Source organism: Anomaloglossus baeobatrachus, unplaced genomic scaffold (genome assembly GCF_048569485.1).
Source record: "Anomaloglossus baeobatrachus isolate aAnoBae1 unplaced genomic scaffold, aAnoBae1.hap1 Scaffold_120, whole genome shotgun sequence".
NCBI lineage: Eukaryota > Metazoa > Chordata > Amphibia > Anura > Aromobatidae > Anomaloglossus > Anomaloglossus baeobatrachus.
The window spans coordinates 402158-425525 of NW_027441890.1; the positions used below are offsets into that span (position 1 = coordinate 402158).

Here is a 23368-nt window from a genome sequence, read left to right on the forward strand (position 1 = left end):
CAAGACAGGTGAGAAAGGGAGGAATCCCGCAAGGGCTCGAAGGGAGGACCCTGAAGTGACCCTAGGACTAGATTAAGGTCTCACGGTTCTAGAGGCAGACGATACGGCGGGGCCAGGTGGGCAACTCCCTGGATGAAGGTCTTCACCTGTGGGCGAGAGGCCAGTGGCTTCTGAAACAGGATTGACAAAGCCGATGCCTGGCCCTTTAGTGTGGCGAGCGAGAGACCCGCGTCTAGGCCTGACTGCAAGAATGCCAATAAGGAAGGAAGGGAGAAGGCGAGAGGAGAAGAAATGCTGTGTTCTTCACACCACTTGAAGAAGACTTTCCACGTGTGATAATATATTTTTGATGAAGATGGCTTCCTGGCCCTAATCATTGTCTGTATCACCCTTGAAGAAAAACCAGCCTGAGCTAGAACCCAGGATTCAAAAGCCAGGCCGTCAAATTTAGGACCCTTGAGTTCTGATAGAAAAGAGGTCCCTGCTGCAGAAGATCGGGACGGTTTAGAAGGCGCCACGGAGCGTCTGCGAGGAGCTGAGTGAGTTCCGCGAACCATGCTCGCCTGGGCCAGTCCGGAGCCACCAGAATAACTGGAATTCCTTCTGCCTTGATCTTCTTGAGGACCCTCGGGATCAGAGGGAAGATGTACGGGAGACTGAACTGGCTCCATGACAGGGTGAGGGCGTCGACTCCTAATGCCAAGCGGTCGCGGCACCGCGCTACAAATTGCGGAACCTGACAGTTGAACCGGGAGGCCATTAGGTCCACATCCGGAACTCCCCATCTGTCGCAGATCTGGTTGAAGACTTCCCGGTTGAGGGACCATTCGCCGGAGGCAAGGCCTTCCCTGCTGAGGAAGTCCGCCGCCCAATTGTCCACGCCTGGGATGTGTACCGCTGAGATCAGGGAGTGATGACACTCGGCCCAGTGCAAAATCTTCTTGACTTCTCGCATCGCCCCGACACTTCTTGTGCCTCCTTGGTGGTTGATGTACGCCACCGCCGCGGCATCTTGACCGGGCAACCCTGTACTAGGTGCCGAAACTGCTGCAAGGCTAGCCGGATGGATCTTATCTCCAGAATGTTGATCGGGAGACAACTCTCCCGCGGTGTCCATCGGCCTTGCGCTGTGTGATGCCGGAACACTGCCCCCCAGCCCTGGAGACTGGCGTCGGTGGTCACTATCTTCCAGTGGAGCGGGAGGAATGACCTTCCTGTCGCGAGGTTGCGTTGATTGATCCACCAACAAAGTGAGTGGCGGGTCTCCGGCGAAAGATGAAACTTGCGGTCCAGAGAAAAGGGAGATCTGTCCCACTTCCTCAGCAAGGCCAGCTGGAGAGGCCGGAGGTGGAACTGTGCAAAGGGTACCACTTCCATCGCCGCCACCATACGACCGAGGACTCGCATGTCGAACCTGATGGAAACTTGGCGCTGACGTCGGAGAACGCGAAGGCCTCGTTGCAGGGAGGACATCTTCTCCTGTGTGAGGAAAACTCGCCCTTGGGTGGTATCGAATACCATGCCTAAAAGGTGATCCGTCGGGCCGGGGTCAGAGAGGACTTCTTCCGATTGATCAGCCACCCTAACCGTGAAAGGGTGTCGATCGTGACCTGAACCCCAAGACGACAATCCTCGAAAGAAGAACCTTTGATCAACATATCGTCCAAGTACGGGATGACCATAACACCCCTGGAATGTAGGACGGACATGGCAGCCGCCATGATCTTCGTAAAGACTCTGGGGGCGGATGCGAGGCCGAAAGGAAGAGCCGTGAACTGGAAGTGATCCTCCGCTATCGCAAAGCGGAGGAACTGTTGGTGAGAGGTGGCTATAGGGACGTGGAATTCGCCGACCTCCATGGACGCAATCACGAAGCGGAGTGACTCCATTCGAAACGGCCGAGGCCTCACCGACTTGTTTAGAAGCTTTAGGTCGAGGACGGGGCGGACAGAGCCGTCCTTCTTGGGGACCACGAAAAGGTTGGAATAGAACCCCTTGAAACGTTCTGCGGGAGGGACTGGTACCACGACTCCGGCTTGGAGGAGGGAGTCTATGGAGTGAAAGAACGCGCGAGCCCGTGCGGGAAACTCGGGAGGGCGAGAAAGGAAAAAACGTCTCGGTGGCTTTGAATCAAATTCTATTTTGTAGCCTGAGACGATGATCTCTCTGACCCAGGCATCCGCGGTCAGGTGGATCCACACATGCTGGAAACTAGACAGACGCCCTCCCACGAGTCTGGCGCTGTTGCGCGCCGACCGCGAGTCACTTGGAGGAGCGTCGACGGTAACCGGAAGAGGACTTCGTGGACTGGCGGGGACGTGAACGCCAGGCGGGATTGGTCTTGAATGACGGGGTCCTCCTGTCTCTCGGAGGAGAGCGGCTTTTTCGAGGCTGGGGAGGGGAGTTGAAGCTGCGAAAGGGCCGGAAACGAGCGGTGGGGCGCCGATTCTGGACACGCTTGGGGCGAAATTGGGGGAGGGATGTACTCTTTCCTCCCGTCGCCTCGGAGATCAACTGATCCAGCTTATCTCCGAAAAGACGTTCCCCCAGGAAGGGCAGGGAAGTCAGTGACTTCTTAGAGGCCGCATCCGCGTTCCAGGACCGGAGCCAGAGGGCTCGACGGATGGCCACATTATTGCTGGAGGCCTGGGCCGCGCAATTGGCAGATGCCAGGGCTGCGTTGAGCAGGTACTCACCCGCGAGGGAAGTCTGCGAGGAGATGTGGACCAGATCCGGATTGGCAGGAATGGCACGGAGTCCACAGCGTAGCGTGTCCGCCCAGGACATCAGTGCCTTCGCAACCCAAACCGAGGCAAAGGCCGGTGAGAGGGATGTGCCCGCTGCCTCGAAGGCGGAACGGGCCAACCTGTTAATAGTACGGTCCGTGGGGTCCTTGAGAGACGTACCGTTAGTGAGTGGAAGGACTGTGTGAGGAGACAAGCGGGAGATTGGGGAGGGGGGGGTGTCGACCACAGGGGAGCCTGCCCATTCCTTTCGAAGACCTTCGGGAAAGGGATAATGCAAATCAATGGACTTACCGCTGGTAAATACCTTGTCCGGCTGTTGCCTGTGGTTGCGCAGTAACTCAGCGAATTCTGGATGTCCGCTGAACGCGCTCTGGGCCCGCTTCATCCGCTTAAACGAGACCTGGGTGCTCTGGGAGAAGACGGGGTCCACCTGTACCTTTAGGGTCTGGTTTACTGCTTCTACCAGGCTATTCTCCATGCGCCGAACATCAGCCGCCTGCTCTGAGTCCAGCAGGGGTGCTGCATCTGAATTATCATCGGAGCGGTAAGAAGACTCCCGGGAGGAATGATAGTCTGGACCTGGGGATGAAGGTGAAACCTGGGAAGAGGCTGAAGACGAGACCTGGCGGGTCCGCTTCTGAGCAGCCGAGGAGGTCCCTGCGACGGGGCTCACCTGCTTCGGAGGCGATTGCGTCGGGTCTGCGGGAGTCTGGGCGAGCAACGGCAGCAGGCGCAGTGCTTGCGCAATGGTCCGAGAAGCCTCAGAGAGGGAATCTACGGACTGGGACAGGGACGCTAGCCAGTCGGGGGGGCGGGACGCAGGGCCCTGTAGCATCCGGCGCTGCGGTGGCTGCGGTATCAGAAGTGTCGGCCGAGGAGTCCTGCGGAGGCTGTGAGTCTGCAGAACAGTCTGAGCATAGCGGGGCGTCCTGGCCTTGGGTAAATTTGGTTTTGCAGGAGGAGCATGCAAAAAATAAGGCAAAAGGGGCCTGCTTGGGTCGGGTGGACTTAGTATTAGGCATGGTGAAAAAAGGTACTCTCCCTGGTGGCTGCTAGGAAGGAGACAGGAGAGGGTTAACTCGTCCCTAAACTAAGTGAACGCTACCTAGTGAGGGCTACTCCTTAGGAGCAGAGCTTACCCAGGTCCTGTGTGCTGCCCACCAGTGCAGAAGAGGGAGTCCAGGAGTGAGCTGGCCAGCGAGAGAGAACGCCGGCGAGCTGCAGCCTCAGGGGACCAGGAACAGGCTAAAATGGCGAGGGGACGCTGGAGGAGGCTGGGGGAGGAGCAGCGTTCAGGCGCAAAAAACCGGAGTATCCACAGCCCCACCATAAGCCAGGAGGCCGAGCGGTGGGAGGAGACTGGGCCTGACGATCGGCGGCCAATAGTGCTGCAGCGGGGGGGCGTGGCTAGGACGCAGGAGCGACTAGGCCGAGACCGGGGCCTAAATTTTGGAGCAGCCGGGGGAAGAGGGTAGGAGAGGTCGGTCCTACCTGATCTCGGCGCCGCCGGGCCCAGCGATGGATGCGGAGCAGGCAGGATGCTCTGCCCCTGCCTGTGTACAGTGCCCCCGACCTGGAAGACTGCGAGCTCCGGGGGAGCAGCGTGCTGAGGCAGGACATCAGGATGAGGGTAAGGAGCCCCCCTGCAGGAGAAGGCAGCGGTGAGGGCCCCATCGATTACAAACGCGCTGCGGAGGTCCCGTTCCTGCTGTATGCCACTGTACGCCCTTTGGGGTGATACCGCAGGGTGAATCAGGGGTGCCCATGAGGATCTGCCCACACGCGCAAACCTGGGAGTGGTACCACGGGGATGGACGGGGGAGAGGGCCCGAAATCTCAAGCCCCTGCGACCCTGGGGAGTGATACCCACAGGGCTGCGGAGGATGAGTGAAGAGAATACCTGCAGAAAAAAAGAAAGACAGGTATGAGAGCGATGAGCGGCGCCGAAATAAAGGAAAAAAGCGCAAAAAACAAATGGCTGAGGGGGGCCGAGACGGCCCACATCAGCCTCCTACGACACTAAGCAAAAAACTGATCTGAGTCCGCCTCCGGCTCGGGGTGTATACTGCTAGGGAGGAGCTAACTTTTTGTGTTTACTTAGCGTCAGTCTCCTAGTGACAGCAGCATAACCCATGGTCCTGTGTCCCCCAATGAAACGATAGAGAAAAGATATTTAAGCACAGGAACTTTTTTTTTTTATAAAACAGCAAAAAAACATTCTATTGTAGAATATCTAGTGATTAACATTATTTTTGTTTGTGGGGAAACCGCTATAAGTATTCTGCACTTCAGAAAGAATATAATTATGTTTGTGTGCTGTATGTGGGGGTTGTCCTACAATGTGTTAAAATGGAATTTATGTTTAAACACTATTAGTTCCATGAATTTCTCCAAGTGTTATTTTATAGATATCCAATACCTGTTGCTGGCCCCATGGTGCCATAGGTTGTGGCTGGTCAAACCAGGGAGGTTTATTAGGAGGCATGTTTTCATGAGGTGCTGGACCTCGGGCTACTGCATTCCCAGGATCTGGTACACTGCCAGGTGGAGGTTCAAATTCAACCGTTGGAGGGATAGGAAGAGGTGGTTTCACATCCTCTATGAGACAAAAGAAATATGGGCAAGATAGAAAAGTGTTACCATTATTTCTAACATGTAAATTTAAAAGAACATACATGCTGAGTGGCAGAAAGGTAACAGTGATTACCTGGTGGGGGTATGTGAACAGGTGCAGGCGTTGGGGCAGGAGCTGGTGGTTCGGGAATAGGCTCCATCACTGGTATCTGAATCTGCTGCTGCTGCTGCTGTTGTTGTTGTTGTTGTTGTTGTTGTTGCTGCTGCTGCTGTTGTTGCTGCTGCTGCTGTTGTTGTTGCTGCTGCTGCTGTTGTTGCTGCTGCTGCTGCTGTTGCTGCTGCTGCTGCTGCAGTTGTTGCTGCTGCTGCTGCAGTTGTTGCTGCTGCTGCTGCTGTTGCAGTTGTTGCTGCTGCTGCTGTTGCAGTTGTTGCTGCTGCTGCTGCTGTTGCAGTTGTTGCTGCTGCTGCTGCTGTTGCAGTTGTTGCTGCTGCTGCTGCTGTTGCAGTTGTTGCTGCTGCTGCTGCTGTTGCAGTTGTTGCTGCTGCTGTTGTTGCTGCTGTTTTAGACCAGCTACAAATTCTTCATGTTGTGACTTTAAGTTCTGAATTTGCTGCTGGAACGCCACAAGGACTGGCCGCACTGCATTAGAGTAGTCACTCAGTAAGGCAGCCTAAAAAGACAATCATGATAGAGGTTAATTCAATAAGTTTCTGATTTCTCAAACCAAAAGACTGTTCACAGAAATTACCTGGTGCTGTCCCAATCCAAGGGCAGGACTCTGCAGCTGCTGGATAGTCGCCTCATCAAAATAGCCATTCTTCTCCCACAACTGAAGTAACTACAGATGGAAAAGCAATATTTTAAAGTCCATTTCTGTTTGATGCACTGTTTGTTTGTTTATATCCTAGATGAGGAGTATTTTTGTTCCAGATTTATAGGCATTTTTTAAAAATAATAAACCCTTGTAAATGCAGCCATTTTTTTTTCTTACTTTCAATTAGAGTTGGGCGAGTACCTAACTATTTGTACTCGCTATACTCATAACGAGTACTGTCTAATACTCACAGTCATTCCGAATAGCATGTGCAATGTAAGTCAATGGGGAAACCTCGCAATGTAACGAGTAACCCGAATGCTGTAGTATTCATGTCAGTAGTGAATAGTGTAGCATTCGGGTTACTCATTACTTTGTGAGTTTTCATTGCACACGCTATTTGGCATGAATACGAGAGTATTAGACAGTACTCGTTATGAGTATAGCGAGTATTCATAGTTAGGTACTCTCTCAACTCTCAATTTTTCTCCCTCACCTTTTAAAGAGCCACTTTTTACATTTTTCTATCTACATAATCATATCTTACCTAAAATTTCTCCCTTGACACCCCCAGGCCCCCCCACCAGAACTGTATGCCCCCAGCCTCCCCCCCCCCACCAGAACTGTATGCCCCAGCCCCCCCCACCACCACCCCACCAGATCTGTATGCCCCCAGCCCCCCACCAGATCTGTATGCCTTCAGCCCCCCCCACCACCAGATCTGTATGCCTCCAGCCCCCACCACTACCACCAGATCTGTATGCCCCCAGCCCTCCCCCCCCACCAGAACTATATGCCCCCAGCCTCCCCCCAGAACTGTATGCCCCCAGCCTTCCCCCTCACCAGAACTGTATGCCACCCAACCCCCTACCACCAGATCTGTATGCCCCCAGCCCCCCCCACACCAGATCTGTATGCCCCCAGCCTCCCCCCCACCAGATCTGTATGCCCCCAGCCTCCTCCCCAACCAGATCTGTATGCCCCCAGCCTCCCCCCCAACCAAATCTGTATGCCCCCAGCCTCCTCCCCCACCAGATCTGTATGCCGCCAGCCTCCCCCCAACCAGATCTGTATGCCGCCAGCCTCCCCCCAACCAGATCTGTATGCCCCCAGCCCCCCCCCCCACCAGATCTGAATGCCCCCAGCCTCACTCACCACTGCTCCTGTCAGCACCACTAAGCAGTGACAGATGTTCATTTCACCGCACTCCTGATGTGATAGCATCAGGCCTATTTCTAGTTTATATGTATAAATACATGTGTGGTCAATATAAAGGACTGGCACATGACTTATTCCTTCCAAAGATAATACTAAGGACCAGGGGGCACGCACTGTGAGTGGAAGAAGAGCGATTCTGGCAGCTAAATAGGAAAGGGTTCTTTACAATTACAGCAGTCAGACTGTGGAATGCCCTACCACAAGAGGTAGTAATGGCAGATATTATACTACCTTTTAAAAAAGGGCTGGATGATGTCAGTAAGAAAAACCACACAAATAACATAATAAACAAACAATGCACCCATAGTCCAAGTCTCATTTCAATATGGGTCACAAAGTGCATATTATTTCCCAATATATTCTCCATAGTATAGATTACCCATCATCTTTATTCACTCAACATTGTTGGTTATAAATGATTTAGTGAAAAAATGTATAATTGGTGGAGGAAGGTTGAACTAGATGGACCTAGGTCTTTTTTCAACCTATGTAACTACCGTGTTTCCCCGAAAATAAGACGTCCCCGAAAATAAGACGTAGCAGGAGTTTTCAGGGATGCTTTAATATAAGACAACCCCTGAAAATAAGACATAGCTGTGGTCAATAATGACGTGTCATGCAGCGGTGAAAGAGTTAAAGACACTGCAGGACACTTCATTATAGGCAGCGGAGATCCCCAGAAGAGAGAAGACAGGAGAAAGAAGACCCCCGATCATACTTACCAGACGCCGACCGGGAGCAGGTGAGCGCATCAAAGTCCTGCAGCGGCGGAACACACACACATCAGATCACACACACATCAGATCGCATCCACACACTCACAACATCCGACGATATCGCTTGCTTCTCGGCGGCGATACTGTCCCCTGTGCAGTGACCTTCAAGGACCTGCCGGAGGATCACATGGCCGGAAGCATGTGGTATCCCTGGATGTTGTGAGTGTGTGAGCGCGTATGTGCGATATCGTGTGTGTGTGTGTGTGTGTGTGTGTGTGTGTGTGTGTGTGTGTGTGTATGCGATCGGGTGTGTGCTTGTATGCGATCAGATGTGTGCGTGTATGCGATCGAATGTGTGCGTGTGTGTGAGTGAGTGTCGGCAGAGGAGCACGGCGTGCAGCACAGCTGCTGGGACCGCCCACCGGTGGGCACAGGGAGAAGTGGGGTGTGAGTGTATGCGATCAGATGTGTGCTTGTATACTGTCTGATGTGTGACTGTGTGCGAGTGTATGCGATCGGATCTGAGTGTCGGCAGGAGGCAGAGGAGCACGGTGTGCAGCACAGCTGCTGGGATCGTGGGGTGGGTGGGAAGAAGTGGGGTGGGTGTGTGTTTGTGATCTGATGTGTGTGTGATCTGATTGTGTGTGTGTGTGTGTGATCTGATGTGTGTGTGTGTGTGTGTGTGTGTGTGTGTGTGTGTGATCTGATGTGTGTGTGTGATCTGATGTGTGTGTGTGTGTGTGATCTGATGTGTGTGTGTGTGATCTGATGTGTGTGTGTGTGTGTGTGTGATCTGACGTGTGTGTGATCTGATGTGTGTGTGATCTGATGTGTGTGTGAGAGAGTGAGATCTGATGTCAGCCAGACGCAGGGGAGCACAGCTGCAGGGAGATCACAGGGAGAAGTGTGTGTGTGTGTGATCTGATGTCAGCCAGACACAAGGGAGGCATGCAGCGTACCATCTGGGAGCCATACAGACGCCCTGGGCTGGTAAGTATGACGATCCAGGGATGGGGGGGGGGTCTGCTTTTTGTGGGGGGGTAAACTTACCCCCAACCATGTCTACTCGAGAATAAGACACCCCCTGAAAATAAGACATAGTGCTTTTTTCAGGGCAAAAAAATATAAGACCGCGTCTTATTTTCGGGAAGAAGGGAATTTTGTTTACTTACCGTAAATTCCTTTTCTTCTAGCTCCAATTGGGAGACCCAGACAATTGGGTGTATAGCTACTGCCTCCGGAGGCCGCACAAAGTACTACACTTAAAAGTGTAAGGCCCCTCCCCTTCTGGCTATACACCCCCCCGTGGGAGCACGGGTCCCTCAGTTTTAGTGCAAAAGCAAGAAGGAGGAAAGCCAATAACTGTTTCAAAAACAAATTCAATCCGATAACAATATCGGAGAACGTAACTTATCAACATGAACAACATGTGCACCCGAAAAACAAATACCCTAAGAAAAAACAGGGCGGGTGCTGGGTCTCCCAATTGGAGCTAGAAGAAAAGGAATTTACGGTAAGTAAACAAAATTCCCTTCTTCTTTTTCGCTCCTAATTGGGAGACCCAGACAATTGGGACGTCCAAAAGCAGTCCCTGGGTGGGTAAAAGAATACCTCGTGATCGGGCTGTCAGGCAGCCCTTTCTTACAGGTGGGCCACCGCCGCCTGCAGGACTTGTCTACCTAGGCTGGCATCCGCCGAAGCGTAGGTATGCACCTGATAATGCTTGGTAAAAGTGTGCAGACTCGACCAGGTAGCCGCCTGGCACACCTGCTGAGCCGTAGCCTGATGCCGTAATGCCCAGGACGCACCCACGGCTCTGGTAGAATGGGCCTTCAGTCCAGAAGGAGTCGGAAGCCCAGCAGAACGGTAGGCGTGAAGAATTGGTTCCTTGATCCACCGCGCAAGGGTGGATTTGGAAGCTTGCGACCCTTTATGCTGACCAGCGACCAGGATAAAGAGTGCATCCGAACGGCGCAGAGGCGCCGTGCGGGAAATGTAGATCCTGAGTGCTCTCACCAGGTCCAACAGATGCAAACCCTTTTCAAATTGGTGAACTGGATGCGGACACAAAGATGGTAAAGTGATATCCTGATTGAGATGAAAGGAAGATACCACCTTGGGAAGAAACTCTGGAATTGGACGCAGTACTACCTTGTCTTGGTGAAACACCAGGAAGGGAGATTTGCAAGATAACGCCGCCAGCTCTGACACTCTCCGAAGAGACGTGACCGCCACCAGAAAAGCCACTTTCTGTGAAAGCCGAGAAAAGGAAATCTCCTTCATAGGCTCGAAAGGTGGCTTCTGGAGAGCAATTAGAACCTTGTTCAGATCCCAGGGTTCCAATGGCTGCTTGTAAGGGGGAACGATATGACAAACCCCTTGCAGGAACGTGCGTACCTTAGGAAGTCGCGCCAGGCGCTTCTGAAAGAATACGGATAGCGCAGAGACTTGTCCTTTAAGGGAGCTAAGCGACTAACCTTTTTCCAACCCAGACTGCAGGAAGGAAAGAAAAATAGGCAATGCAAATGGCCAGGGAGAAACTCCCTGAGCGGAGCACCAAGATAAGAATATCTTCCACGTTCTGTGGTAGATCTTGGCGGAGGATGGTTTCCTAGCCTGTCTCATGGTGGCAACAACATCATGAGATAAACCTGAGGTCCCTAGGATCCAGGACTCAATGGCCACACAGTCAGGTTCAGGGCCGCAGAATTCAGATGGAAAAACGGCCCTTGAGACAGCAAGTCTGGACGGCCTGGTAGCGCCCACGGTTGTCCTACCGTAAGATGCCACAGATCCGGGTACCACGACCTCCTTGGCCAGTCTGGAGCGACGAGAATGGCGCAACGGCAGTCGGACCTGATTTTGCGGAGCACTCTGGGCAACAATGCCAGAGGTGGAAACACATAAGTTAGTCGGAACTGCGACCAATCCTGAACTAAGGCGTCTGCCGCCAGAGCTCGGTGATCGTGAGACCGTGCCATGAAAACCGGGACCTTGTTGTTGTGCCGTGACGCCATCAGGTCGACGTCCGGCATCCCCCAGCGGCGACAGATCTCCTGAAACACGTCCGGGTGAAGGGACCATTCCCCTGCGTCCATGCCCTGGCGACTGAGAAAGTCTGCTTCCCAGTTTTCCACGCCTGGGATGTGAACTGCGGATATGGTGGATGCTGTGTTTTCCACCCACGTCAGAATCCGCCGGACTTCTTGAAAGGCTTGCCGACTGCGTGTTCCCCCTTGGTGGTTGATGTACGCCACCGCTGTGGAATTGTCCGACTGACTCCGGATCTGCTTGCCCTCCAGCCACTGTTGGAAGGCTCGCAGAGCAAGATAGACTGCTCTGATTTCCAGAACATTGATCTGAAGGGTGGACTCTCTCTGAGTCCACGTACCCTGAGCCCTGTGGTGAAGAAACACTGCTCCCCACCCTGATAGGCTCGCATCTGTCGTGACCACCGCCCAGGATGGGGGTAGGAACGACTTTCCTTTTGACAATGAGGTGGGAAGAAGCCACCATCGGAGAGAGTCCTTGGCTGCCTGAGAGAGGGAGACATCCCTGTCGAGGGACGTCGACTTCCCGTCCCATTGGCGGAGAATGTCCCATTGTAGAGGGCGCAGATGAAACTGCGCGAAAGGGACTGCTTCCATTGCTGCCACCATCTTCCCTAGGAAATGCATGAGGCGCCTCAAGGAGTGGGACTGGTTCTGCAGGAGAGATTGCACCCCTGTCTGCAGAGAGCACTGCTTGTCCAGTGGAAGCTTCACTATCGCTGAGAGAGTATGAAACTCCATGCCAAGATATGTTAGTGATTGGGTCGGGGTTAGATTTGACTTTGAAAAGTTGATAATCCACCCGAAACTCTGGAGAGTCTTCAGTGCCACGTCCAGACTGTGTTGGCATGCCTCTTGAGAGGGTGCCTTTATAAGTAGATCGTCCAAATACGGGATCACGGAGTGACCCTGCGAGTGCAGGACAGCTACTACTGCTGCCATGACCTTGGTGAAGACCCGAGGGGCTGTTGCCAGCCCGAAAGGTAACGCTACGAACTGCAGGTGTTCGCTTTCTATAACGAAGCGTAGAAAACGCTGATGCTCTGGCGCAATCGGCACGTGAAGATAAGCATCTTTGATGTCTATTGATGCTAAGAAATCTCCTTGAGACATTGAGGCTATGACGGAGCGTAGAGATTCCATCCGGAACCTCCTGGTTTTTACGTGTTTGTTGAGCAACTTTAGATCCAGGACGGGCCGAAAGGACCCGTCCTTCTTTGGCACCACAAACAGATTGGAGTAAAAACCGTGACCTTGTTCCTGAAGAGGAACGGAAGTCACCACTCCTTCCGCCTTTAGAGCGGCCACCGCCTGCAGCAGAGCATCGGCTCGGTCGGGCGGTGGGGAAGTTCTGAAGAAACGAGTTGGAGGACGAGAGCTGAACTCTATCCTGTACCCGTGAGACAATGTCCCTCACCCAACGGTCTTTGACCTGTGACAGCCAAATGTCGCCAAAGCGGGAGAGCCTGCCACCGACCGAGGATGCGGAGAGAGGAGGCTGAAAGTCATGAGGAAGCCGTCTTGGTAACGGTTCTTCCTGCTGTCTTTTTTGGGCGTGACTGAGTCCGCCAAGAATCTGAGCCTCTCTGATCCTTTTGAGTCCTTTTGGACGAGGAGAATTGGGACCTGCCTGAGCCTCGAAAGGACCGAAAACCAGACTGACCCCTCCTTTGTTGGGGCTTGTTTTGTCTGTGTTGAGGTAAGGATGAGTCCTTACCCTTGGAGTGTTTAATGATTTCATCCAAACGCTCCCCAAACAATCGGTCGCGAGAAAAAGGCAAACTGGTTAAGCACTTCTTGGAAGCAGAATCTGCCTTCCATTCTCTCAACCACAGGGCTCTGCGCAAAACCACGGAGTTGGCTGACGCCACCGCCGTACGGCTCGTAGAGTCCAGGACAGCATTAATCGCGTAAGACGCGAATGCAGACATTTGAGAGGTCAATGGTGCCACCTGCGGGGCAGATGTACGTGTGACCGAGTCGACTTGTATAAGCCCAGCTGAAATGGCTTGGAGTGCCCTTACGGCTGCAAAAGCTGGCGCCAACGACGCTCCAATAGCTTCATAGATGGATTTCAGCCAGAGCTCCATCTGCCTGTCAGTGGCATCTTTAAGTGCCGCTCCATCTTCTACTGCAACTAAAGATCTAGCTGCAAGCCTGGAGATTGGAGGGTCCACCTTGGGACACTGGGTCCAACCCTTGACCACGTCAGGGGGAAAAGGATAGCGTGTATCTTTAAGCCGTTTAGAAAACCGCTTCTCAGGATAAGCGTGGTGTTTCTGGATTGCATCTCTTACATCCGCCTCATCACCCATAGATTCGTCCCGCTGGGATCCTGACCAGTGAGACGAAGTTGAGGGCCCCTCATAACGAGCCCGCTTAGGTTGTCTGGGACTGTTGTCTGAGTCAGAATCGTCACCCTGGGGTGCATGTGACACCCCCGGAGCTTGGAAGTGTTCCAGCTGAGGGGGACCAGGGAGCAATGATGCCACAGTGTCCATGGTCTGAGTTACTGGTCTAGACTGCAATGTTTCAAGAATCTTTGACATGGTCATAGACAATCTGTCAGCAAAAGCTGCAAACTCCGTCCCCGTCACCTGGACAGCATTCCCAGGTGGTACACCCTGGGTCACGTCCAGCAGAGGCCCCGGCTGTGCAAGTTGCACAGGGGCCGAGCACTGCACACAATGGGGGTCAGTGGAACCTGCCGGTAGAGCAGCCCCACATGCGGTACAGGCAGCATATAATGTCTGTGCCTTGGCACCCTTGCGTTTTGCGGACGACATGCTGTTGCCTCCTTGTAATCTAGGAGGGTATATAGCCGAGAATCACCAGCGACCGTACAGTACAAAGTATTTGCAAACACAAAATACTCAGTATACAAACGGCACAAGTGGGGGTGAGCCCTTGAGGGCTGCTTACCGCCCGCTGAACAGCGGGTATGAGGCCGTAGAATCCCGTGTCTGGGTCTCCCCGTCTCCCCTCTGCAGCTCAGCGTGCAGGCAGGAATGGCTGCCGGCGTTCAGTGAAGAGGGGCGGACCGTGGGCGTGCCACAAACAAAGTGCGGGAAACTGCGTCCTACTGTGCCTGGTGTGAGGGCTGGAGTATGTAAAAAAGACTCCAGCCCTCAGCGCTGATGCTCTGTACAGCGTCCCGCCCTCCTCCTGACTGGCAGGTGCGGAGGCGGGAACGAACGAACTAGGCCGCAAAAGCCGGGGACTGTAGTAATAAGCGCGGCCGTGATATATGCACGGTCAGCGCGGAAGTCCCCGGCGCACCACAAGTCCCAGCCGCGTCGCAGTCCCAGCGGCCGGCGCGACCGTTCTCCCTGAGTCTACCCACTCAGCAAAGCTGAAGTGAGGAAATGGCACAAGCGCAGCAGCGCTGTTGTCCCCGGCGCACTAACACACCCAGCAATGCTGCGGTGTGCGCGCATATGCACGGGGACACAGAGTACCTTGACGGAGCAGGGCCATGTCCCTGACGATACTCAGCTCCATATCCAGCGGCTTCTCCAGGGGCTGTGGATGGAGCACGGTCTCAGTGCCTGGAGACCGGTAAAATCCCACTTCGCCCAGAGCCCTAATGGGGATGGGGAAGGAATCAGCATGTGGGCTCCAGCCTCCGTACCCGCAATGGGTACCTCAACCTTAACAAGCACCACCGACAGAAAGTGGGGTGAGAAGGGAGCATGCTGGGGGCCCTGTATGGGCCCTCTTTTCTTCCATCCGACATAGTCAGCAGCTGCTGCTGACTAAATAGTGGAGCTATGCGTGCGTGTCTGACCTCCTTCGCACAAAGCAAAAAACTGAGGGACCCGTGCTCCCACGGGGGGGGTGTATAGCCAGAAGGGGAGGGGCCTTACACTTTTAAGTGTAGTACTTTGTGCGGCCTCCGGAGGCAGTAGCTATACACCCAATTGTCTGGGTCTCCCAATTAGGAGCGAAAAAGAAAACAGGGTATGTAAGCACTCCTGTGTATGGAGTAGGCAGGAGAGAGCTGTTGGCTGAACCATTGAGCCAACAGCTGTGTATAGGGCACCTTAGGATAAGTAGACAGATTTAGTTAAAAAAAAAAACCAAAAAACAAACAACCTGCTAGTTTGCATCAAATGGGCTGTCTTATGAAGACAATGTCCTAATTAGATGGAAGACACAATAAAAAAAAAAAAAAAAAAAAAAAGTGTCATGGATCAGTTCATCAAACACTTAGTAAATAACTGGAGAACAAAGAAGTTAGCTATATATTTAACCCCTTAGTGACGGAGCTAATTTTCACCTTAATGACCAGACCAAATTTTGCACTTCTGACCAGTGTCACTTCATGAGGTTATAATTCTGGAACGCTTCAACGGATCCCGGTGATTCTGAGACTGTTTTTTCGTCACATATTGGACTTCATGTTAGTACCAAATTTAGGACAATATTTTTTGCGTTTATTTATGAAAAAAATTGAATTTTGGCAAACATTTTGAAAATGTAGCAATTTTCAACTTTTGAATTTTTATACCGATAAACCAGAGATTTCTGTGACACAAAATAGTTAATAAATAACATTTCCCACATGTCTACTTTACATCAGCCCAATTTTGGAAACAAAATTTTTTTTCGTTAGGAAGTTAGAAGAGTTCAAAGTTTATCAGCGATTTCTCATTTTTACATCAAAATTTACAAAACCATTTTTTAAGGACCACATCACATTTGAAGTGACTTCGATAGGCCTAGATGACAGAAATACCCAAAAGTGACACCATTCTAAAAACTGCACCCCCCAAAGTACTCAAAACCACATTCAAGAAGTTTATTAACCCTTCAGGTGCTTCACATGAACAAAAGCAATGTGGAATGAAAAAAAAGCAAAAATTAAATTTTACCTAAAAATGTTGCTCTAACCCAAATTTATTCACTTTTAGAAGAAATAACACAAAAAAACGGACCCCAAAACTTGTTCCCCACTTTCTTATGAGCGCGCCGATACCCCACATGTGGTCAGAAACCTCTGTTTGGACAAATGGGAGGGCTCGGAACAGAAGGAGAAATATTTGAATTTTGGAAAGCAAATTTGGCTGAAATAGATTGCGGGCACCATGTTGCATTTACAGGTCCGCTAAGGTACCTAAACAGAAGAAACCCCTCACAATTGACGCCATTTTGGAAACTAGACCCCTCAAGGCTTCTATCTAAGGGTATAGTGAGCATTTTGGATCCACAGGTACTTCACAGATTTTGTTAACGTTACGTTGTCCTATTGAAAATTTTAATAATTTTCTCAAAAATGTTGCTTTAGCATCAATTTTCTCTCTTTTTCAAGAGGTAATTCCAAAAATTTGACCTCAAGGTTTGTTAACCACTTTTTTTTATGAGCGCGGTGACACCTCACATGTGGTCTGAAACCTTTGTTTGGACAAATGGGAGGGCTTGGAACGAAAGGAGCAATATTTGAATTTTGGAAAGGAAATTTGGCTGAAAGAGATTGCAGGCACCATGTCGCATTTGGAGGTCCCCTAAGGTACGTAAACAGCAGAAATCCCGCACAAGTGACCCCATTTTGGAAACTAGGCCCCTAAAGGAATTTATCTAGATGTTTGGTGAGTACCCTGAACCCCCAGGTGCTTCACAGAAGTTTATAACGTTGAGCCATGAAAATAAATAAAAATGTTACCACAAAATTGTTATTTAAACCAGGTAGCTTTTTTTCACTAGGCTAACAGGAAAAAAATCACCATGAAATTTATTGTGCAATTTCTCCTGAGTTTGGTGATATCTTATATGTGGTGGAAATCAACTGTTTGGGCACACGGCGGGGCTCGGAAGGGAAGGAGTGCCATTTGACTGCAAAATTGGCTGGAATCAATAGCGGACGCTATGTTGCATTTGGAGAGCCCCTGAGGTGTCTATACAGTGGAGCTCCCCAACATGTGGCCCCATTTTGGAAAATAGACCCCTGAAGGAATTTATCTAGATGTTTGGTGAGTACCCTGAACCCTCAGGTGCTTCACAGAAGTTTATAATGTTGAGCTGTGAAAATAAAAAAAATACATTTTTACCACAACATTGTTACTTCAACCAGGTAGCTTTTTTTTTTTTTTTTTACAAGTGTAAAAGGAAAAAATTCAGCATAAAATTTATTGTGCAATTTCTCCTGAGTATGCTGATACCTTATGTGTGATGAAAATCAACTGTTTGGGTGCACAGCAGGGCTCGGAAGGGAAGGAGCGCCATTTGACTGCACAATTGGCTGGAATCATTAGCGGACGCTATGTTGCATTTGGAAAGCCCCTAAGGTGCCTAAACAGTGGAGGTTTCCCTACAAGTGACCCCATTCTGGAAACAAGACACCTCAAGGCTTTTATCTAGGTGTATAGTGAGCAGTTTGAATCCAAGAGTACTTCACAGAATTTGATAAGCTTAGGTTGCCATATTGAAAATGTTCATTTTTTTCACAAAAATGTTGCTTTAGCATCATATTTCTTACTTTTTCAAGAGGCAACAATAAACCGTGGACCCAACAGGTTGTTATCCAATGTCTTATGACCACAGGGATACCCCACATGTGGCCAAAAACCTCTGTTTGGATAAATGGGAGGGCTTGGAATGGAAGGAGCACCATTTGAATTCTGGAAAAGTTGAAATAAATTGAAGGCACCATGTCACATTTGCAGGGCCCCATGGGTACCTAAACCCCCCACGTGACCCCATTTTGGAAAATGGATTTTATTCAGGAGTATAGTAAGCATTTTGAATCCACAGGTACTTCACAAAAATGTTGCTGTAGCAACAAATTTCTCACTTTTAGGCTATGTGGCCGTGATCCAGCGACACGGCGTCTAGTACACAGTACCAGCCTTCCTGCAGAGATGTGAGTGTTGTCCACTGGAGAACACAGCTGCCCATGCCCACGATTTGGGTTCAGGCTGCTGTGGAGCTCTATGTTACCTGCAGAGAACACTCTTGTCTCCGCAGCATAAATTGACATGCTGAGGCTCGGGAAGCTGCACCACAGGTCAGTGTATGCTGCGGAGAAAAGAAGCACATTGGGCATGGGATTTCTAAAAATCCTTCCACTGTGCTTCTATTGCACAACGCAGCGTTATGGACGCAGGGAAAACACTCTGCTCCTAAAACGCTGCAAACCCTGATCGTGGGCACACAGCCTAAAATGCTACAATGGATGAATGGATAGACGTCAAACATATATAACATCCCACCCCCCTGCATATTCTAAGCTGGCGCCCTTTAGTGCCTTTCATGTGGCACTAAAGGGTGCCTAGCCTTGTATTTAGCCCCCCAAAAAATTAATTAAAATAAACGACGTGGGGTCCCACCTATTTTTGATACAAACCACAGCTGACAGCTTCACCTTGTCTGGTGATCAATTTGGAGGGCTCCCCAGGCGTTTTAAAAGGGAAAAAAAAACAAAAAAAAAACAAAAAACACAAAAACAAACAAACGTGGGGTCCCCCCCAAATTAGGTGACCAGCCAAGGTGAAGCGGACAGCTGGGGTCTGGTATTCTCAGGGTGGGAAGAGCCATGGTTATTGGACTCTTCCCAGCCTAAAAATAGCAGGTCGCAGCGGCCCCAGAAGTGGCGCATCAATTAGAAGCGCCAATCCTGGCGCTTCGCCCCAGCTCATCCCGCGCCCTGGTGCGGTGGCAAACAGGGTAATATACGGGGTTGATACATGTCACCTGGCATCAAGCCCTGGGGTTAGTGATGTCACGGCATCTAAACAGATACCCGACATCATTAACCCAGTCAGTAAAAGAAAAAAATAAAGACAAAAAAAATTTGAAAAAAAACCTCCCCGAAACATTCCTCTTTCACCAATTATTGAAAATAAACAAATTCCGGTCGCTGTAATCATTTTGGAGGTTCCTCGACGACTCTGGACCTTCTAGAATATGGGGGGCACGTTCAGGGAACGTATCCCCCATTTTCTGGAAGAGCAAGCTCTCCATGAGCAGTGTGGGTGCAGTAATCTGAGAATACTGCACTCACACTGCCCCGGTCCAACCTAGGGCAGAGTGACCTGCAGTAACCTCATTCCAGAATATGAGGGGCACGCTCACAGAACGTACCCCCCATTTTCTAGAACAGCAGGCTCTCCATGTGAGGAGTGTGGCTGCAGATTACTGCACTCACTCTCCCCCGGTCCACAGTGCAGCTTGCAAGGATCCAGCTGACAGCCGCTGTCTGCACATGCGCTGCCAGCTTTCCAGACGGAGCAGAAGCCAGGTAACGGGGAAGACCGGGGGCTGACGGCAGGAGACCTGGCGACAACTTTTCTGTCGCATGTGACGTGTCACATGCGGCAGAAAGATCAGGATGAATGCGGCTGCGCGCTACTGTGCGCCGCGCCCCGCCATCTTGCATGCTCCGGAGAGGGGAAGGGGGAGCGCTCTGGAGAATCGGAGGGGGCTCCGGGGGACCAGAGACCTCCGGTGTCCCGGAGGAGGGGTCAGGGGGAGGACATTTCCCTCCGATCTGAAATGTTTGATCATTTCAGATCGGAGGGAAATGAATGCAGAGCCGGCGGCGGCGGCAATTTTCTGTGCGCTTCGGCGCCATTTTGACTGTTCCGGAGAGGGGGTGGGGGGGAATCTACGGTACCGGGGGCTTTGGGGGCACTAGGGGTTTATATTTCTTTCTCATCTGACATGTTTTATCACGTCAGATGAAAAAGAAATCAGTTTTACCGGACATTTCTTTTTTTTTATGTGATTGTCAGTATACGGTGTATACTGGCGATCACATTATCGGGGTCCAAAAAAACCACCCCGATTCATAATCTGGGGGGGGGTCTCAGCTACCCCCGGTAGCTGAAACCCCCGAGATTTTCGGTCGCTGGGGGGCGCTACAGGCTTTTTTCGGCCCGACGCTTTAAAGCGGCCGAACAGAATAAGTACCCTGTTTTGCCGTCGCTTTAAGTCGTACGGCCGTCGTTATGAGGTTAAATGAATTGACAACCATAACATAAATTAAATATTCAAGTCTGTTGGAAATGCAATCTGTTGGCAGCTGTAAGATCCTGGTCAGAGAAGGGGTCCAAAAGCAATGGACCACTGACATTCATATGTTGTCTCAACAGAGAATGTTCTTCAAATTTATTTCAATTTTAAATTATTTGATTTCAAAAGCTTTACAGAGGGCCTAATTTCACTCCCAGTCACATGGTGCAGGTATGGGAACTTCTGTAACAGGTTCCATAGCAGAATGCAGGGGCACAGAAGAAGGCGGATATCTGGCTCAGTTTATTAACCAATACTACACCTAAGCTACATTGCAACTGAGGCAGAGAAAGGGGCAAGCTTAGCTAAAGAGTTAAGCCAGACAACCAGAAAGAAAAAAAGGGAATTTTGTTTACTTACCGTAAATTCCTTTTCTTCTAGCTCCTATTGGGAGGCCCAGACAATTGGGTGTATAGCTTCTGCCTCTGGAGGCCACACAAAGTATTACACTTTAAAAAGTGTAACCCCTCCCCTCTGCCTATACACCCTCCCGTGGATCACGGGCTCCTCAGTTTTGGTGCAAAAGCAGGAAGGAGAAAACTAATAAATTGGTCTAGGGTAAATTCAATCCGAAGGATGTTCGGAGAACTGAAGACCATGAACCAAAAGAACAATTCAACATGAACAACATGTGTACACAAAAGAACAACCAGCCCGAAGGGAACAGGGGCGGGTGCTGGGTCTCCCAATAGGAGCTAGAAGAAAAGGAATTTACGGTAAGTAAACAAAATTCCCTTTTTCTTTGTCGCTCCATTGGGAGACCCAGACAATTGGGACGTCCAAGAGCAGTCCCTGGGTGGGTAAAAGAATACCTCGATAAAAAAGAGCCGAAAACGGCCCCCTCTTACAGGTGGGCAACCGCCGCCTGAAGGACTCGCCTACCTAGACTGGCGTCTGCCGAAGCATAGGTATGCACTGGATAGTGTTTCGTGAAAGTGTGCAGACTAGACCACGTAGCTGCCTGACACACCTGCTGAGCCGTAGCCCAGTGCCGCAATGCCCAGGACGCACCCACGGCTCTGGTAGAATGGGCTTTCAGCCCTGAAGGGAGCGGAAGCCCGGAAGAACGGTAGGCCTCGAGAATCGGTTCCTTGATCCACCGAGCCAAGGTTGACTTGGAGGCCTGAGAGCCCTTACGCTGGCCAGCGACAAGAACAAAGAGCGCATCTGAACGGCGCAGGGGCGCCGTGCGAGACACGTAGAACCGGAGTGCTCTCACTAGATCCAAAGAGTGCAAATCCTTTTCACACTGGTGAATTGGATTAGGGCAAAAGGAAGGCAAGGAGATATCCTGATTGAGATGAAAAGGGGATACCACCTTAGGGAGAAATTCCGGGACAGGACGCAGAACCACCTTATCCTGGTGAAAAACCAGGAAGGGGGCTTTGCATGACAGCGCTGCGAGCTCAGACACTCTCCGAAGTGAAGTGACTGCCACTAGGAAGGCCACCTTCTGCGAAAGACGTGAGAGAGAGACATCCCGCAGCGGCTCGAAAGGTGGTTTTTGAAGAGCAGTCAGAACCCTGTTAAGATCCCAGGGTTCCAGCGGACGTTTGTAAGGTGGGACCATGTGGCAAACCCCCTGCAGGAACGTGCGGACCTGCGGAAGCCTGGCTAGACGCTTTTGAAAAAACACGGAGAGCGCCGATACTTGGCCCTTGAGAGAGCCGAGGGACAAACCCTTGTCCATTCCAGATTGAAGGAATGAAAGAAAAGTGGGTAAGGCAAACGGCCATGGAGGAAAACCGTTATTAGCGCACCAGGATAGGAAGATTTGCCAAGACCTGTAATAGATCTTGGCGGACGTTGGCTTCCTGGCCTGTCTCATGGTGGCAATGACATCTTGAGATAACCCTGAAGACGCTAGGAGCCAGGACTCAATGGCCACACAGTCAGGTTGAGGGCCACAGAATTCAGATGGAAAAACGGGCCTTGTGACAGCAAGTCTGGACGGTCTGGAAGCGCCCACGGTTGACCCACCGTGAGATGCCACAGATCCGGATACCACGACCGCCTCGGCCAGTCTGGAGCGACGAGAATGGCGCGACGGCAGTCGGACCTGATCTTGCGTAGTACTCTGGGCAGCATCGCCAGAGGGGGAAACACATAAGGCAGTCGAAACTGCGACCAATCCTGGACTAACGTGTCCGCCGCCAGAGCTCTATGATCCTGAGACCGTGCCATGAAGGCCGGGACCTTGTGGTTGTGCCGCGACGCCATGAGATCGACGTCCGGCGTTCCCCAGCGGCGACAGATCTCTCGAAACACTTCTGGGTGCAGAGACCATTCCCCCGCGTCCATGCCCTGACGACTGAGAAAATCTGCTTCCCAGTTTTCTACGCCCGGGATGTGAACTGCGGAGATGGTGGAGCCTGTGGCTTCCACCCACTGCAGAATCCGTCGGACTTCCTGGAAGGCTTGACGACTGCGAGTGCCGCCTTGGTGGTTGATGTAGGCGACGGCAGTGGCGTTGTCCGACTGGATACGGATCTGCCTGCCCTCCAGCCACCGATGGAAAGCCAATAGGGCTAGATATACTGCCCTTATCTCCAGGATATTGATCTGAAGGGATGATTCTATCGGAGAACAGGTTCCCTGAGCCCTGTGGTGGAGAAAAAACGCTCCCCAACCTGACAGGCTCGCGTCCGTGGTGACCACAACCCAGGTTGGGGGTAGGAAGGATTTTCCCCGCGACAGAGAAGTGGGTAGGAGCCACCACTGAAGTGATGTTTTGGTTGCAAGGGAAAGAGAGACGTTCTTCTCGAGGGAAGCCGCACTCTTATCCCATTTGCGGAGAATGTCCCATTGGAGTGGCCGTAGATGGAATTGCGCGAACGGGACTGCCTCTATAGCTGCCACCATCTTCCCTAGGAAGTGCATGAGGCGCCTTAAGGGGTGTGACTGACTTCGAAGAAGTGATTGCACCCCTGCCTGCAGAGAAAGCTGTTTGTCGCTCGGTAGCTTGACTAAAGCTTGCTGGGTATGAAACTCCATCCCAAGGTAAGTCAGTGATTGGGTCGGTGGATTTCGGGAAGTTGATGATCCACCCGAACTGCTGGAGAGTCGCCAGAGCGACGGTTAGACTTTGTTGACACGCCACCAGAGAAGGGGCCCTGACTAGGAGATCGTCCAAGTAGGGGATCACCAAGTGGCCTTGAGAGTGCAGGACCGCCACGACGGATGCCATGACTTTGGTGAAAACCCGTGGGGCTGTCGCCAGGCCGAAAGGCAATGCCACG

At 51.5% G+C, this 23368-nt stretch overlaps 1 protein-coding gene across 3 annotated transcripts in view; it reads right to left on the reverse strand.

The window, feature by feature from the left end:
• Positions 1 to 23368, reverse strand: part of LOC142260526 (calcium homeostasis endoplasmic reticulum protein-like) — a 175498-nt gene that overhangs the window by 96900 nt on the left and 55230 nt on the right. For all 3 annotated transcript variants that reach the window (XM_075331976.1, XM_075331974.1, XM_075331975.1), the window contains exons 7-9: positions 6071 to 6160; positions 5455 to 5992; positions 5167 to 5345 (exon numbers count right to left, since the gene is read on the reverse strand). In XM_075331976.1, coding sequence (XP_075188091.1) covers positions 5167 to 5345; positions 5455 to 5992; positions 6071 to 6160 — 807 coding nt within the window. The remainder of the gene's footprint in view (positions 1 to 5166; positions 5346 to 5454; positions 5993 to 6070; positions 6161 to 23368) is intronic.